The sequence below is a fragment of the Podarcis raffonei genome, chromosome 6 (genome assembly GCF_027172205.1).
Source record: "Podarcis raffonei isolate rPodRaf1 chromosome 6, rPodRaf1.pri, whole genome shotgun sequence".
In the NCBI taxonomy this organism is placed as follows: domain Eukaryota; kingdom Metazoa; phylum Chordata; class Lepidosauria; order Squamata; family Lacertidae; genus Podarcis; species Podarcis raffonei.
The window spans coordinates 78,691,693-78,710,061 of record NC_070607.1 but is presented as its reverse complement, the minus strand read 5'-3'; the positions used below and the strand labels follow the sequence as shown (position 1 = coordinate 78,710,061).

Below are 18,369 nucleotides of genomic sequence, written 5' to 3'. Positions count from 1 at the left end.
TCCTGCCAACCTAGCAGTTCGAAAGCACGTCAAAGTGCAAGCAGATAAATAGGTACCACTCCGGCGGGAAGGTAAACAGTGTTTCTGTGCGCTGCTCTGGTTCTCCAGAAGCGGCTTAGTCATGCTGGCCACATGACCTGGAAGCTGTATGTTGGCTCCCTCAGCCAATAAAGCAAGATGAGCACCACAACCCCAGACTCGGCCACGACTGGACCTAATGGTCAGGGATCCCTTTACCTTTACCCTACAGATCATTAGTTGCTTAAAAATAAGGAGCAGATGGGCATAGTGGGCTTCCCCAAGATTTGTTACGGAATTTGTATAATTTAAGCTATGCATAAATGATCTAGTCGTGGATAAAGAACCAGGTTCTCAAATTTAACAATGACTACCAAGTTATTCTGGATACCAAGCAACCAGCAAAGATTCCTAAAGCAAGCTCTGTATGCTGTTACTGTGTTCTCCTTGTCATGTCGGCTCTTCTAGAGCTGGAGCTGGTGTAGACCAGGCATAGGCAAACTCGGCCCTCCAGATGTTTTTGAGACTACAACTCCCATCATCCCTAGCTAACAGGACCGGTGGTCAGGGATGATGGGTGTTGTAGCCCCAAAACATCTGGAGGGCCAAGTTTCCCTATGCCTGGTGTAGACAATAGCAAATGGAATAATAAAGACACAGTCTTAGTTGTAAGGAAGGCTAAAGAGGATGAACTGCCCTGAGACCTCCAGGCATAGGGTGGTATATAAATTCAATAAATAAATAAATAAAATAAAATAGAGCATTTGCATAGTTCCTTACACCAGATGGATGTGAAACTGCCAGCTCTGGATGGGGTTACACTCTCTCTAAAGGAGCAGTCACATAGCTTGGGGATACTTCTGGTTCCATCACTGTTGCTTGAGGCTTAAGTGACTTTGGTGGCGTGGAGTGGCCCACCTATGCTCCAATGTGGACCTAGTTTCTGTTTTCTACACTCTGATAATCTCTATGTTAATTACTTCAATCTATTGCACTTGGGGCTGCCTTTGAAGATCGTTTGGGAACTGCAGGTAGTATAGAATTCAGCTTCCTGGATGCTCACCAGGACAATATGTATGGTCTGAGAACATAACACTAATCTTGATCTGTCTGCACTGGCTTCCAATTAGTTTCTCGGCCAATTTCAAAGTGCTGGTTTTGACCTATAGAATGTTGTGTAGCTCAGGACCTCAAGGACCAGCTGTCTCCATATAAACCAACCCAGACCCTGCAATTGTCATCTGAGACCCTTCTCCATGTGCCACCTCCACAGGAGGCCCATAAAGTGGCAACACAAGAATTAACCTTTTTAGTAGCTGCTCTCTTATGGAATGTTCTTCCTAGGGCACCATCATTAAAAGATTACACAATTTCAACAGGACAGATTTGATAGCCATTAGACATGATAGTTAATAATGGGAACTTCCAGTTCATATGTGGTATATATTGATTACTAAGTGCAAGAGGTGATCAAAGAGAGAATGACTATTGCCATCATGCCTTCAGTGGCCACCTTTAGGCATTTGTCTTTAGGCATGGTTTACATGGTTTATAAAGCCATGGGTGCAAAGACTTCTCTCACTCCTCTTTTCCCCACTGTGCACTAGGTTCAATGTGGAAATCCATTAAGCCAGAGTTACCCATTTTGCCTGAAACTGGGAACTCTGGCTTAATGTCATTTAACACACTGGGCTAATAAGGCATGAATTATGAAGCCATGGATGATTGCCTTTTGTGAGCTTCCCAGAGACATATGGCCAACTGTTTTTAGAAACAGAATGCAGGGCCTTGAATTCATGTTATTTCATGACCTTAAGTATTCCTGCTGTGTCCTATTTGAACCTCTGCCATCTAATCATTTATATTCCATATTATTCTGGTTGGTGGCAACTGGGCAGGTTTCACAGGTATTGGCAGCTCTTATGAGTCTCAGACATTTGGAGAGCCATAAGACAATTTCCTGCTTTTTGACTGAAGCATATTGCAGTAAGAATAAACTCCCATGTTTCCCCTCAGCTATGGAGACAAACTGGACTTGTATAACCAAAGCCTGGAAAGCAGGGAAGGGGTGGTTTTTCCAAGTTGTGTCTGCCAGGGTTTTTAGTTCATCACCAGAGCAGATCTAAGGCTTGAGGAAGTTGTCCGTATAAATTGATACTTCTGTTTCTGGTTTCTGTTTCTGAGTTCCTGGTGTTGTGCCTGGCACTGGATGAACAGGACAGATTAGGGATTGCGTTTGCTCCTTGCTCCCGACAGTCTCCCCGCCTGAGCATCTGGGACGTGGTGTTGAGATTCTCCAGGCTGTCAGTCCTGAGGTATTTTAACATCCAGGCTGAGGCTGCTGTTTCTGGGGCAGCTCAAGACTTCACAGGGTTGTCCCAACTTGTCTTCAGCCCAACACACCGGACCTGATTTTCTTGGTGGGGTAGGAAGAGAGTGATCTGAAGGTGATCACTTTTGATACCATTTCCTTGGCATGATCAGCTCACCTGTTGAGGTTCAGATTAACAGTAACTTTCCCCCTCTGTTAGAATGGTCTGCCCTAATGTATCCTATTAGTTTTCTGTTGGCTCTGGGGTCTTCTTCAGATGACAGGGTCTTGCGACCATATCAAAGATCTGGTCAGTCTGACGGATATAGAAATGATTCAGGCAGATGACATGATTGCTCCTGAGTATTTTCTTCCATTTAGCCAAGCCTGGGGTGGCACTGTGATATACCACAAAGCAGAAGGCAGTGATACCAGTTGGAAAACAGCTAGAATGCAAGTGGAGAAAGTCTCCAAGCAATATAATTGAACTCAAGTGCATGCTCGTATAGTGTTAGAAACTGAGATATGAAATCTAGGAGCTAAATGGCACCCTAAACCTAGGTTATGGGCACAAAAACAAAATGTCTAGACACACATGTTTATAAGAACACCACAAAGCTGAAAATGAATGAACCACAGCTAAAATATGCATTTTTCACATGGTCTAATCTTTTCCCTGATTACCCTCCTAATATTCTTAAGAGGGGTCTCTTCTCCAGTCATCAGAGACTAGCTAGGAGTGGGGAGACAGAAAAAGGTCCTACTTTCCTTCCACTCTGCAGTTTTAATCTGAAATCTTAGGTGCAGTGTTGTGCCCAGAGCTCAGAAACTGCTCGCACTTAGGAAATTCCCTGTTGAGCCTGCTTTGTGGTGGAAAGCATCAAGGAAGAGTTGCTTCTCTGCCTCCATTGCACCCTTGGTGTCATGTTCAGTGGAGCTTTATAGAGTAGTACAGTATGGAGCTTTTACACACTGGCTGAAAGGAAGTGGTAGAACACATAGTAGTCTGCATTGACTTTTTGCAAGGCTTTTGAGAATAAAATTGCTTGTATTCATGGGGACCTAGACTCTAATATTGTAGTGGATCAGTAGTACCTTGTGCTATCAGGTCAGTTGTTGGAAAATTTGTTTCAATTGATAAGGTTCAAGGATGTGGATGGGAGTGGTTGACCATTTGTGTTCTTGGCCCTTGACCCTTGTGGTTGATAACATATGACAGGGAGAGGACTGCTAGCTGACCAAGGAGATATACCGTATTTTTCGCACCATAGGACACACTTTTCCCCTCCTAAAAAGCAAGGGAAAATGTGTGTGCGTCCTATGGAGCGAATGCAGGGGGGGAGGCAGGCGGGAAAAGCCCCCAAGAGCTGCACACAAGCTCCGTGCGCTCTTGCGGGCTTTTCCACAGGAGGGAGAAGGGACTGACTGGCCGCATCAGTCCCTTCTCCTACCTCCCAGAAAAGCCAGGAGAAGCCACGATCTCTTTAAAGGAGTTGCGCGGCTTCTGCCGGTTTTGCGGGAGGTGGGTGAATCCCCCCACCTCCCAGTAAAGCCAGGAAAACCCTGCGCAGCGTCTCCCGGCAAGGAGAGGCTGCACGGGGCTATGGAGTCTTTAGCCCCACGCAGCCTCTCCCGGGAGGGAGAGGCTGCGTGGGGCTAAAGGGGAAGGCAAAACAGTGAGCGGGATCCATCCCGCTTGCTGCTTTGGCTTGCTCCATAGCTGCGCGCAACCCCTCCGGCAAGGAGAGGCTGCATGGGGCTATGGAGTCTTTAGCCCCATGCAGCCTCTCCTGGCAAGGAGAGGCTGCACGGGGCTAAAGGGGAAGCCAAAACAGCGAGCAGGATCCATCCTGCTCGCTGCCTTGGCTTGTGCCATAGCCGCGCGCAACCCCTCCAGCAGGGAGAGGTTGTGCGCAGCCTGTACGCTGCTCTTTGGGGCTGGGGGGGATTTTTTTTCTTGATTTCCCCCCCCCCTAAAAACTGGGTGCGCCCTATGGTCCGGTGCGCCCTATGGTGCGAAAAATACGGTATTAGTCCCTCTCTAAAAGAAGGAGTGGTCCCAGGCTGCCTGAAAGAAGTGAGAGTTAGACCACCCCTTAAGAAAGCTTTCTTGTTACCACATGATCTTAATAACTAATGGCCAGTAAGCTCTAATGGTTTTAATCACGTTATAAATTACTTTAAAAAAAAAATCACAAATAGTTTCCATGGAAAATGTGTGCATTAAGATTCACTGAACTTCATTCTGTGTCTCAGGGTTAGGGTTCACCATGGCAATTTGTTTTCTGTGGGCAACTCATTTATTCTCATTTTGTTTCAGGTTTAAAAAATATATTTAATATGGTGCTGCAATGGTATTTTAGAAAACAAATTTCCAGAGTAGACTAAGAAGTGTAGTCACCATAGTCCCTTGAATATTATCTCTTAGAAGTCTGTATATTTGTCATTTACAGATTTGCAATAGAAACCCATACAACTCTTACCTTCTCTGCTTTCTACCATCTTTCTTAGAATGATCTATCTATCTATCTATCTATCTATCTATCTATTTATTTATTTATTGGATTTATATACCATATTTCTTCCAAAGTGCCCAAGACGGTTTACAATTTAAACACTAAAACAAATACATTATATGAATAATGAAATGTGCACTTGCAATCTTCTGATAATGAAAAAAGGATATTGGAACAGGTTCTTAGGCATTTTATCCAACTTACAGGTCTATCCTTCCAAAATCAAACACCAATGTAATTTATTGTATCAATACTTCTGAAATGTACCTAATACATCTTTGTATTCAACATTTCTTATAGGAGTTGACATTACTACTACTCAGAACTGTCAATTCTTGATCAGTAACATAAATTATTTCTTGCAAAGGTGGATTCAGGATCTTAGTCAAGCTCAGAACTATTTTGACCCCTCCTCTTTCCTGTCCCCATTGCTCAGTACCCTTGGTATGTGTAGGTGATAGCATACCAGAGATCCTTATGAGGTTGGTGTGTACTCTAGTGTTGAAATTTGGATGAGAGTATTAACTCCGCTGTTGCCACAATACCGATGCACTGCAGTAGCACATGGAAGTGAGAATCAGGCTGCTAGTCAGCTTCCCTTCCTCTTTAAGGCCGCAATATGTAAACTACAGTGTGAAAATAATAATCTTAAGTATCTCTTTGCTTTCTTAGCTTGGCTGAAGAAGAAATAAAGGCAGAGCAGGAGGTGGTGGAAGGGATGGATATCTCCACTCGATCCAAAGGTGAGTTCAAACAGTGTTTCTGTTCCTCAGAGCATAAGGAGAAAACTGGCTAACTGGCTAAAGGGGTACCTTTACCTTTACCTTTACCTTTACCTGCTCCTATGAATACTGTGGCATAACTATTTTACAAGTGCCATTCTTTTGGTTCCTGCCCAGGCACTTAAAATCTTATTTTGTCCTGTATCTCAGTGAATGGACATCATTAACAAGGTCACCACCCACTCTTTAAATACTGTAGTTTTATCGTTGTTTCCCATATTCATTATATTGCCACCATGCTCTTTCTCCCAAACCGTCTGCTCAGCTAAAGCTCTGTGTTATGCTCTGGTCATATTCTGCTATGACTCACATGGAGTTGTTTTTCATCTTATCTAACACAAATCTGGCGAAATCATTCATCTTTCTCAGTGTTCAGGCCATGTGACAACTTTTCTCAAATTCTTATGCTGGCATCCCCTTTCCCTTCTACATCCAGGACAAACTACTTGCTTTTTAAAATCTCCACTCACAAAGCTTTGCTTTCATAACCCAATATTTCTGTCAATGACCATCACTTCTCCAGCTCTACCATCCTGAGTTGCCTTAAAGTCTCTTTTTCTTGTAAAAGCTCTACCCAGTCTCCCTTGCTGCCTCTTAGGTATAACTACCTCCAAGAATACCTATAGGTTTCTACCTTCATTTGCCCCCATTCATCCCTTGTTGTGGTCCCCCTGCCCCTCCCATGATCTAAATTAAGGTTGTGTATGAGTTCCTTAGGGCACACATTATTCCCTTAAGCACTTTATACTCTGGTGGTGGTGTATACTAATACACCTAATGTATATAACAGTCCTTCTGTGCCTCTCTTGGGATATTGAGGAGAAGACTTCCATTTGGGAGCCCTCTTAGTTATACCAAGTCATAGCCAGCCAGACTCGCACTCTCAGTTTCTCCTTTCTGGCATTGGAGAGTATGGCTCCATGACTTGGAATGGAGGAAATAGACTGCAGCATTAATCCCTTTTTAGTCTTGCTCTTTCTGTGACTTGTTCACCCTTTGTGCAAAGAAATGCAATTTTAGTTTTGCTAGTTGCACTGTGGTGCACTTACTGTTGTTACACTGTATTTGCAAATAATTGGGGAAAGGGGCACCTAAAGCCTCTTCTTTTGGCAAATTTGGACATTATACTTGCATCAATAAGCATCTATTTAGCACTTTTCCTTGTTGTTCAAAGTGCTTTACATACTGAGAGGATATGTTTTTCACAACAGCTCCGAAAGGCAAGCCAAAATTATTGTTTTTGTTATCAGTTGTGGGTGCTGTAACTAAGATACACAGTGGCTTGTCTACTACCTTATGAATTTATTGATGAGGTAAGATTTGAACTGCAGACTTTGCTGCTCATTCTTGGTTGGTACATCATGTCATGTCAACACAGCTCAGTTATGCCTTTGTTAATGGGAAAATTAAACGAGTTCCCATCTCCTCTGAATTTAAATAGTTCCAAAGCAGCAAATCTCTAATTATAGGCCACAACAAGTGCAAAGTATACATTGAATTCTCTCATATTTTTTGCTCCTGAGTTATTCATTTTTCATATAACAAAATATAATATTGAAAACCTATGGGATTGTTTACATTTTCCTTCATGCAGAATATTTTGCTGGAATCCAAGATCATGAATGATGGCTGTTTATAAATAAGTTGTGACACTACATAAAGTTGCATTTTATTTTTGTCATTTGGGTAATTATTTTGGGTAAAAAAGCACGGACTGGCAAAATGTCCAGGTGTTGTTGTTGTTGTTCGCTGTCACCATGGGTGGAGAGGGGGTTTGTGACTGAAGCACAAATAAGAGGAAAGGGAAGTCCCATTCCACGAGCAGAAGACAAATCTGACAGTGTTGGATGAAAATCAATTGCATCTGGACTTCTGGCAAGGCAAGATGGTAACCGCCACAGGATTGGCAAGCTGCTAGGAAAAATACAATACCAGTGGGAGCATCTGGCTGGTCCTTGCGCCTCCAAAGCCGTTGCTGCAACTGTTGCTGCAGGCAGAGAGGAGCCCAGTGGGAGTGAGGGAACTGGAGAGTTCATGGAGAAATGTGTCTCCCTGGGTGCCTCTCATCCTGGTATGGAGACAGACCCAACTGGTGGCCTGATAGAACCTGGAGGCCCAGGAGAACCGTGTGGTAGGACAGGCACAACAGGAGCCTCTCCCTTGTACTGAGTGGCCGCTGAGCTGCTGCTACTGCCACCTTTACAGAGGAGAGGCCGAGAGGGATCAGAGACGGGTGGAGCAGCCACCAGGTGGAGGCGTGCCACCGGGACTGACCTGCTGAGGAGGAACGCAGTAGCCTGGGGGACTGTGTGGGAAGTGGAGGAAGAGACTGTTCAGGCAAGGGACAGGCTGATCAAATTCCTGCTATCCACTACCCCACTGTTTCCTGGGACCTGGAGCAGATGGAAGAGGCAAATGCAGCAGCAACTTCCTTGTGTAGGAGAAGTGACTGTTACTTGTCCACACTCCATAATATGAGGATACTTAAGCACACGGTGGGGGCGTGGTCCCACTTTAAATGTGTGGTTTTGTCATTACAGAATTTAACTACCAACCATTTGTTCTCTTTGGTTGGGTGTGCTCGGGACAAACTGGTATTCAGAAGCATTATTGTCACACATAACAGTAAATCATGGTGTAACAGTTTAGTGCTACATGAACGAGTCTGCATGTGCAAAGCATTGGGCTTGCATGCTCCCCCTTTCCCTATCCTCTTTCCAGTGTTACAGAATCCTTATGAGGAAAGATTGCAGCATTTGAGACTGTTTAGTTTAGAGAAAAGGTAAGAGAGAGAAATTTATAAAATTATGTATGCCATGGAGAAAGTGGATAGAGAACTCCCCCCCCCCAATAACACTAGAACTCATGGTCACCCAATGAAACTCAATGCTGGAATATTCATAACAGATAAAATGAAATATTTCTTCACACAGCACATAGTTAGACTATGGAACTCCCTCCCACAGGAGGCAGTGATGGCCACCAACCTAGATGGCTTTAAAAGAGTTTTGGACAAATTCATGGAGCAGAGGACTATCAATGGCTTCTAGCCATGATGCCTATGCTCTACCTCCACAGTTGAAGGAACCAATGCTCTTGAAAACAAATTGCTGGAGGGGAGAGTGCTCTTGTGCTTGAATCCATCTTGCAGGTTTCCCACAAACATCTGGTTGACCACTGGGAGAACAGGATGCTGGACTGGATGTGCCATTGACCTGATCCATCAGGCTCTTATATGCTTATGTTTTGTTTTAGACCATGATCCTTGGTTCAAATATAACAGTAAACTGGGATTCTGTAAAAGTGAAACTAAACTTAGCTGAAGTCACTTTCCTAGCCATGCTGGAGGAAGAGGAGACAGGAGCTTGCATGCTCAGCATTTTGCTGGAGTTTAAGGCTCATCCACAGATCATGAATTATGGTTTAGCAATGGATTACATGCAAACATGACCATTGAGTTTGTATTGTCACTTGGAAGTATTCATAGTCCTTGTCTCCTTTAGACAGATTTTGTATTGATGAATTTGGTGTTTGTGTTCTATGATTTTTGACTGTGAACACAATATGGGTTGGTTTAATGGCTTTTTAATATTTTTATTGACACTGTAAGCTGCCTAAAGTCTGTTGGTTGAGTAGAGTATAATGTAAATAAGAAATATTTAAGAGGGCATAATTATGAGGGTGTGGAAAATGTTCTCCCTTACTAAGCAATTGAATTAGGATACATAATTTGGTAGGATTTTAATGGGAAAGTGACTGTTACTAATATAATGCAATTAGCTCCAAGCTGTGTTGGCAAGCTGAACTTTATTTTAGCAGTTCTGCCAAGGGATCTTCAACAAGGCTATTTTTTTCTTGTGTTCTTGACTTTGCTGTACCTCAGTTTTTCAGGCTCCTAAACTGGAAAGGCAAAAACGTCAATATATTTACAAGTGGCTTGAGTGGGGAACTGAGAATGTTCCTTTTTGCACATCAGGAAGGATGTGGAAGTGAGATATTTCTCTAAAAATAACGTAGCTAGTCCTGCCATCATCACAAAGGCTGACTTTGAACATTGCCGCAGTGCACAGTCACATTATACTAGTTTTTTGAATCTGGTTGTTATAACCTCATTTCCATAGTGGATTCAGATATTTTGCTGCTTCCTTGCAGTTATATAGTTAGTCAACATAGAGCTATATTGTACTTTCAAGGAGATTTGCCGTGGCTGGTTCTGAGCTAGATAATCTGGGTGCAAGGAGCAATGACTCTATTCTCATGCGTGCACTAGAGTGTGGTGTTGCCACTTTGTGTATACCGTATTTTTCGCTCGATAACACGCACCTGACCATAACACGCACATAGTTTTTAGAGGAGGAAAACAAGAAAAAAAAATTCTGAATGAAACAGTGGATGTATCATTTTTGTGCTTCATGCTGCGGCCACAGACATGTGATTTGACGGTGAGTTTGGGGTAGCCCAATGCAAAGATCCTGAGGATCCATGTGGATCCATGCTTTGTAACCACGTTTTTGCACCATTGCAGCCCCAGGCAACAGTGGGTGCGTGATTTTTTTGGTGCAGGCTGTAGCCATGGACATGCTATGTGATCTGATGGTGAATTTGGGGTGACCCAATGCAAAGATCCTGAGGATCCATGTGGATCCGTGCTTTGTAACCACGTTTTTGCACCATTGCAGCCCCAGGCAACAGTGGGTGCGTGATTTTTTTGGTGCAGGCTGTAGCCATGGACATGCTATGTGATCTGATGGTGAATTTGGGGTGACCCAATGCAAAGATCCTGAGGATCCATGTGGATCCATGCTTTGTAACCATGTTTTTGTACCATTGCAGCCCCAGGCAACAGTGGGTGCGTGATTTTTTTGGTGCAGGCTGTAGCCATGGACATGCTATGTGATCTGATGGTGAATTTGGGGTGACCCAATGCAAAGATCCTGAGGATCCATGTGGATCCGTGCTTTGTAACCATGTTTTTGCACCATTGCAGCCCTGTTTTTGCATCAGATCATTGCTATGTGATCTGATGGTGAATTTGGGGTGACTCAATGCAAAGATCCTGAGGATGCATGTGGATCCGTGATTGGAACCACGTTTTAAGTAGGGAGGGAAGGAAAAACATAGAAGCGACAAGGAGAGGGGTGTGCAGAGAAGCAGCTGGCTAAGAATGCAGGAGAGGGGTTTTACCGGAGGGAGGAAAGGAAGGCAAAAGTCCCCCCCCACAAGCCAGCCAGCTCTCTCTCTCTCCCCCCCCCCAACCTGCATGTTGCCTTCGAGTCCCAGACGCACGGAGAGGAATTAGAAGGAAGGACCCTCTGCTTTCCACTCTGCTTGCCTGGAGGGGAGGGGTTTTCTCTGCTCTTTGTTCCGTTTGAGCAAACACAGTAAGGAAACAGAAGCGGGTGGGCAGTAAGACCCTGAGGCAGAATGCAGGAAAGCAGCAGCTTCCTCTTTTCCTCCCTTCTCCGGACGATTTGATATTTGCCTGATTTTTGCCTTCACTCGCGCTTGTCAGCTCCAGGGACCACACATTCGCTCAATAACACGCACAGACATTTCCCCTTACTTTTTAGGAGAAAAAATCTGCGTGTAATAGAGGGAAAAATACGGTATTTTTCTTCGTACTGGGGAGTGCTCTCTGTTTTAGATTGCAATAACATCAGTGTGTGGGAAGAGAATCAATAGTGTGTGAACTCCACAATCAGGGCCAACAGGACATAGGTGACTTCCCAAGGCAAGCAGGAGCTTGTCCAGGGGACAATGGGGAATACAACAACAGCTGTACTTTAATTTTGTGTTATGCCATGCCCCCATGGCCACCATTTTGTGATAGTGCCCATAGCAGTTTCTCAAAATTCAAAATGTGTCCATTGGTTGAAATTGATTAGTAAATCCTGGTATTCAAAATACCAAGCGAGCTGGGCCTATGATATGATTTGGTAGAAGGCAACTTTCATGCTCATCATGTTTTGCTTTTGATCCAATATATTTGTGCTGTGGTTGCTCTTAGTGGGTGATTATAGGAACTTTGATTACATTTGATAACGCACAACTTTCTAGGACATATTTGAATACAAATGTGAAGTGACATAAAAAAAAATTCTACCACAGAAAGTACATTTTGTAACCCTGTCACCCGACAGTACATTTTGTGTGCTGTCAAATATCTTAAACCCAAAGTATGTTAATTTTCATGCTAATTTTTAAAAAAGTACAGCAAAATACATAAATACATTATTTTTTCTTGCTGATTCAGAAAGGTCATGTTGCATACAGTGGTCAAAACAGCATCATTGAATATTACATGTATGGGAAACAATAGCTTTCACCATATCATTGTTTTATTTTTATTCAATAATCAATATAACTTAATTTTAAAAATATATCAGATGACATTGTAACATAAGAGGGTACAATTTTAACTATTCTCATGAATGTGTGATACCAAAATAAGCCCAATCGGTTGAAAAATAAGCAAAATAGGAGGTTTTTTCTAAAGACGCAGAAATTTCATTGGCCTAAATCACGTGAAAATAGAAATCTTCAAAAAATTATCCTGCGCCCAATTTTGGACCAAAAAATCTTAAAAAAATAATTTGAGGTTATCTCATAGGTATCTACATATTAAAAAAATTTTTGAAGAAAATCTGAGTTGTGAGAGCACATGGCATCAGGTGATTTGGCATGGAATGACCCACAAATAAGTAATACAATGGTAGGGAAATTGTCATGTGAAGATTAAAAATTTGAGTAGCTACATTCCAAACTGAATTTCTACTTGGTGTGTTTTTCTCTGGGTATTTATATAGTATGCAATATTAAAATAAATTTATTTTCCAAAGGCATGCTTTGGAACCCTTCTGGAACCCTTTCTAGTTATGCTTAATCAGTAGAATTAAATCACATCATCCTCTCAGCATTTACTGTTCTTAAGCTGTTGACTTTTCACAGTTGTGCCCAGCAGTATTGTTTAGGTTCTGTATAACCATTTCACAAGACCAATGACCAAGAGTGATGCTAGGTAATAATCATTCTGGAACTTTCCAAGGTGTGTAATATTTGCCTGCTTGGCCTCAGTTTCATACTTTCTTGTCTAGACTGATTCTTCATGGCTTGGTGGTGATAGTTATGTAGCTGAGTAAGTGGAGAGCTAGATTATACATATAGAAATTACTTGCATGTAGTATTTGATACTTGCTGGCTATATCTTAAATAAAATACTTTTAAATTTGTGGCAAGGGGAAATTGGTGGAATTGTTCACAATACTGTACAAGAAAAAGTAGTTCTGAGAGTCCACAGAGAGCCTTCCTGGCATTCTGTCTCTTTACTGCATTATTACCTGTATTATTATGTCCTGTTCACTGAAATACTAAAAAGTGCTAGTACATTAGTGGTATGCTAGGGGTGCTTAATGTTGGTATAATTTTTGTTATAGATCCTGGCTCTGCTGAACGTACAGCACAAAAAAGGAAGTTTCCAAGTCCTCCACACTCTTCCAATGGCCACTCCCCGGAGGACGCATCATCAAGCCCTATTAAAAAGAAAAAGAAACCTGGCTTATTGAACAGTAATAATAAAGAGCAGGTAATAGAAGTCGTGGATTTGATGCAGTGTTTTATATGAAACCATTGGAGATTACTAGGTGCTCTACTCTTTCCTTGGTCCAGTATCTGTACTTATGGTAATAGTTCTGCATTGGCTGTAGGGTCTACTGAAGATGGAGATTACTGTTTTATTTCTAGTTTCTACAGCAGCCAAGATTTATCTGAAACTAAGAAGTGAAGTCTAAATGAGTGCTATTTTTGTAAGTAAACAGAATTCTGGTTAAACAGACTCTAATGTCAGTCAAATTTTCTTGCCCCTTATATTGAATAGACCTCCCCCCCCCGTACTTCCAGGGTTTGACCAACCTAAACAAAGGGAATCGTTTATTCTTTATTTATTTAAAATAATGAATTCACATAACGTATGAAGAGGTCTACTGAATCAAGCCAAAAGCTTATCTAGTTCAGAATCTTACTTCCAGACATGGCCAACCAGTGTTTCTCCATCACTTTGGGCCTGAAGCTCTGGTAGCCAGTCCTGCTCCTCTCTTCTCAGTTCCCACACTCAACAAAAGTATAGGTGCAGATCAAGGGAAATAATAGTACCACTCTATTCTGCATTGGTCAGACCACACCTGGAATACTGTGTCCACTTCTGGGCTCTACGCGTGCAGAGAAGGGGCAACCAAAATGATCAGGGATCTGGAAACTAAGCCTTATGAGGAGCGCTTGAAGGAGCTGGGTATGTTTAGTGTGGAAAAGAGGAGACTGAGGGAAGATGTGATAGATGTGATACCTTAAAGGATGTCACATGGAAGAGGGAACAAGCTTGTTTTCTCCTGCTCTGGAGGGTAGGACTCAAAACAATGGCTTCAAGTTGCAAGAAAGGAGATTCCAACTAAACATTTGAAAAACCTTTCTGACAGTAAGAGATGTTTGGCAGTGCAACAGACTCTCACTAGAGGTGGTGGACTCTCCTTGCTTGGAGGTTTTTAAGCAGAGGTTGGATGGCCATCTGTCGTGGGTGCTTTAGCTGAGATTCCTGCAATGCAGGGGTTTGGACTAGATGACTCTTGGGTCCCTTCCAACTCTAAGATTCTATGGTTCTAGGACTCCTATGCTAAGCACCACTTACTTGCTGTTTGCTGGGTGTTCTGCTGGCTTTTACCTTGGAGAAACCCAAGTAACTGAAGCGGATGAAAACAGCCTCATGTGGCTGTTGTTCAAGAACTCTGGAGATGGACTTAGCACAGAGCAGCAATTAGCAATTTCAGTGGAACAGGCTATCGTGAGGAGGGGCTGTTATATTGCTCTGTCTACCATTTGCCCCACTCTGCTTGTTGCGCTCTTTATAACACATTAAATGGCAGTGTCTCCCAAAGTGTGCTTCTGCCAGCCCTAATGGCAACGGCCTCCCAAAGTGCCATTATGTAAGTAAACAGAATTCTGGTTAAATAGACTCTAATGTCAGTCAAATTTTCTTGCCCCTTATATTGAATAGACCTCCCCCCCCCATACTTCCAGGGTTTGACCAACCTAAACAAAGGGAATCGTTTATTCTTTATTTATTTAAAATAATGAATTCACATAACGTATGAAGAGATCTAATGAACCAAGCCAAAAGCTTATCTAGTTCAGCATCTTACTTCCAGACATGGCCAACCAGTGTTTCTCCATCACTTTGGGCCTGAAGCTCTGGTAGGCAGTCCTGCTCCTCTCTTCTCAGTTCCCACACTCAACAAAAGTATAGGTGCAGATCAAGGGAAATAATAGTACCACTCTATTCTGCGTTGGTCAGACCACACCTGGAATACTGCACCCTTCATGGGTGCCTTGCCAGCAGGCTACTTAGCTCTTTTGCAAGTAAACTGGGCAGGGCTGGGAAGTTCTGGAGCTGTATGTTTTGAGAGAAATACAATGCTGGAGTGCTAAAGTGCTGCTGATCATTCATTTGCTGAAATATCCTACTCAGAGAGTGTTTTGTCTGTGATGGCAAAATACCTTCTACATTGCTACTCCAGTTGCTACTTTTGTATCTGTATTGCTAAAATGAAACAACAAATGCACCACTAACAACTAATGCTACTTAGTAAATAAATATAGCAAGAGAATATCCAAGAGATAATTTTAGATTGCTGATATTTAGATTGCTAAATAGTTCCAGGGAAACTAGGAAATTTTTCTACATTATCATGCTCTATTGATCACTATGTAAGCACACTAAAAGCAACTTTTCCCTAGTAATAATGATTTCAAGTAAATGAGTCAAAGCCCAGGTATACTTAAGCAAATGTAATATTTATGCATTTTATTTGTATACCACACTTCAACCAAAGTTCTCAGAATACATAGAGAATATCTATTACAGATTAATCCTAACCGGCTAATCATTGGATGCTTACTGTGTTAAACAGTTTCTCCATGCCTTGGAGAAACTCCATGTTTAACTGTGGTATTAGTTTCTCTGATGCTGTAGCATTTGTTGAAAAATGGTATCTCCTAATGGAGATTTCCTATTTTCTGCATACTCATCTCCTAGTCTGTCTTCTATTAATAGAAAATAATTAGGGCATCATGTGGCGCTGCCCAAATTTTTGAGGTGGCAATTGAAGACAATGAGTATGTGGTTGCTATATTTGTATGATTGCAATAATCATCTTCTTGTGATTGTAGAATTCATAATGTAACTACAACCACTAAAGCACTTTCAGATTAAGTATAACTAAGCAGTGATTATTTCTGGTAGGCTAAGCAACCACAACAAAAAGTGAACAAAGCATTCTTGGAAAATACTGTAAAATTCTTCATACATTTTACAGTAAAAAAGAAAGATCTACATTTGAATTTTTGCAGTAATTCTTAAAAGCACTAATCTTGCTTAAATAACAGCAGTGCTATTGTTCTTTTGAAGCAACTGCAAAGTCATTCTAAACTATCAGTACCACATTTGTCATTTTTAGTATTCTAGTTTTTGATACAGTAAGAACTGAAACTAAGTCTTCCTATCCTGAAGCTGCTGAGAGAGAACATAACCAAATGCCTCTTTTGGTATTTCTGATACATGTGTTCTTTCTCTATTTCTATGGGAGTAAATCAGGGGAGTGTAACATTTTTGGTATTGGCATATAGTTGGTGATAATATGACACACTATTTGTTGGCACACTTCTCAATGTAAAAGTTAATACTGTAAGTGGGAACAGCAGCAGTAGCAATTTGGATATGGCAATCATAACGTGTTACCTATAGTGTTGAAGTAGGTTTTGTAATGGGAAGTCTCTCTCAAACAGCAATGTAGTTAGGACTATTTATGTATTAAATATTTCTATCTTACTTTTCTATGGATCATGCCTAAGGCAGCTGCCAACAACTGGTACAAAAACATGAGTAAAACTATCTTATATTTTAGAACTAAATACATTAAAGAAGTGGAATAAAATATAATGAAAGAGCAGAACAAATATAATGACAATAACATGCCAGAGAGAATGGAAAGGAGAGTAAAAGTTGTCTTGTTATTAGCATGCTGATGGTACAACATTTAAATCTCCAAACAGCCTCGCCCAGTGATTTTGTGCAGATGTTGAAAAGCTTAGATGACAAGATGGAACACTCTGAGTTACCATAGCCTAATTGCAAGCAGTAATTTTCAGCATTGTGTTCTGGAACAGACCCTCCAGGAAAGACTGGAGCCACTATTAAAACAATGTCCCCAAGTCCCATCCTGGCCAGGCTATGCAAATGGATACCGTGCCTGATTCTATCAGAAGCGACTGAATGGATGTAGAAAATCTACCTCATCCAGGAAAACCTGGAATTGTCAGCTTAACCAGGAATGGAATGTTGGAGACTGGCTAGAAATGATCAATGAGAGTTTTTTCCAAGAAACGTTTTACTACCACTTCCTTAAGACCATATTGGACCATGCAAGAAAGACATTTACCACTCTTCTGACCTACTTGGCTTGCTTTTATCTGGCAATCTTAATAAATTGTATGTGGTAGGCCCTAGCCTTCAAAGAATCTTGTCCATGTCCTCAGGTTCTACAAAATGAAAAATATCCATAACAGTTAGGTAAGCAGTTATTTAGAGGTGTATCCTGCAGTACATACTAAGCGTGCAGCATCTAAGTTGGAGCACGTCCAAGCAACTTTTAACTGAAGTGTCTCAGGTGTCACCTAGTGGTCATAACTATTACTAACCTATTGCAGCAAAAAGAAAAAAGTCACATTTAGTTATGTTACTGTTTCTAGAATTGAATTAATATTGATAGAGTATCTCTAGTGTTACAGCTATTTTCAAGTTGCTGTGAAAATAAGGAAAGGAACCTTTTTTGAGCTGAAAAGTTTTTGCAGCAAGCTGTCCAACAGGATGTGAAATCCAGGATGATTACTGTCCTAGATTGCAAGCAACATATTTCATGCCTTCATAGAACTCTATAAACTTCATCTCCAGCAGCAGCCAAATAATTGTTTGAACTTCAGAGTCACTGATTTCTATATGAAGCAATAGTTACTTCCAAGAACTACTGATTTCCCAGTGGCAAACTGAACTTCAGTTTTTGATTGAATACTGTAAATGAGTTTGAGGTTGCAGTAATGTTCAGTTGTGTAACATTTAAAAATATATAAAGAAGGCTAAAATTGTATAGAGTAGCCTTTCTCAACCATTGGTCCTGAGATGTTGTTGGACTACAACTCTCATCATCCCTAGCTAGCAGGATTAGTGGTCAGGGATGATGAGAATTGTAGCCCAACAGCATCTGAGAACTGAAGGTTGAGAGAGGCTGGTATAGAGAGTTCAAAGACTGAAACTATATAAGAGTTTTAAGTTTCTCCTTGGGTCTGTTTATTTGGTTTTCTAACTTTGGAAATATTGGGAATGTCAGGTCTCAAGTGTGGTCTTTTTGTTTTGCTGAAGGTGTTCCTTGGAGGCTCAAGGAATGTGAATGAGGAGCACTCTCAGGACAAATCTCGTCTGCGCTAAAGAATTGCTCCTAATTGGAGCAGTGGGGCCACTTTAGTTTTAGTAATAATGTTTGGCATTTGCCCTCTGTCTTTGCTTATTTTGTCCATCAGTGTTGTGTATTCATTATCCTTTTGACACACTACTGCAGTTTATGTTGCAGCATATTTTATGATACCTACTGGACCACATTTAGAATTGTACACTAGGAAATGATGATAGGTTGGGTCATATTAG

At 41.6% G+C, this 18,369-nt stretch overlaps 1 protein-coding gene across 11 annotated transcripts in view; it reads left to right on the top strand.

Annotated features, from left to right (window-relative positions):
* ZMYND8 (zinc finger MYND-type containing 8) overlaps nucleotides 1–18,369 on the top strand; it is an 85,563-nt gene that overhangs the window by 32,981 nt on the left and 34,213 nt on the right. For all 11 annotated transcript variants that reach the window (XM_053394168.1, XM_053394167.1, XM_053394175.1 and 8 more), the window contains 2 exons: nucleotides 5,518–5,588; nucleotides 13,061–13,209. In XM_053394168.1, coding sequence (XP_053250143.1) covers nucleotides 5,518–5,588; nucleotides 13,061–13,209 — 220 coding nt within the window. Of the gene's footprint in view, nucleotides 1–5,517; nucleotides 5,589–13,060; nucleotides 13,210–18,369 lie in introns of those variants that run through there.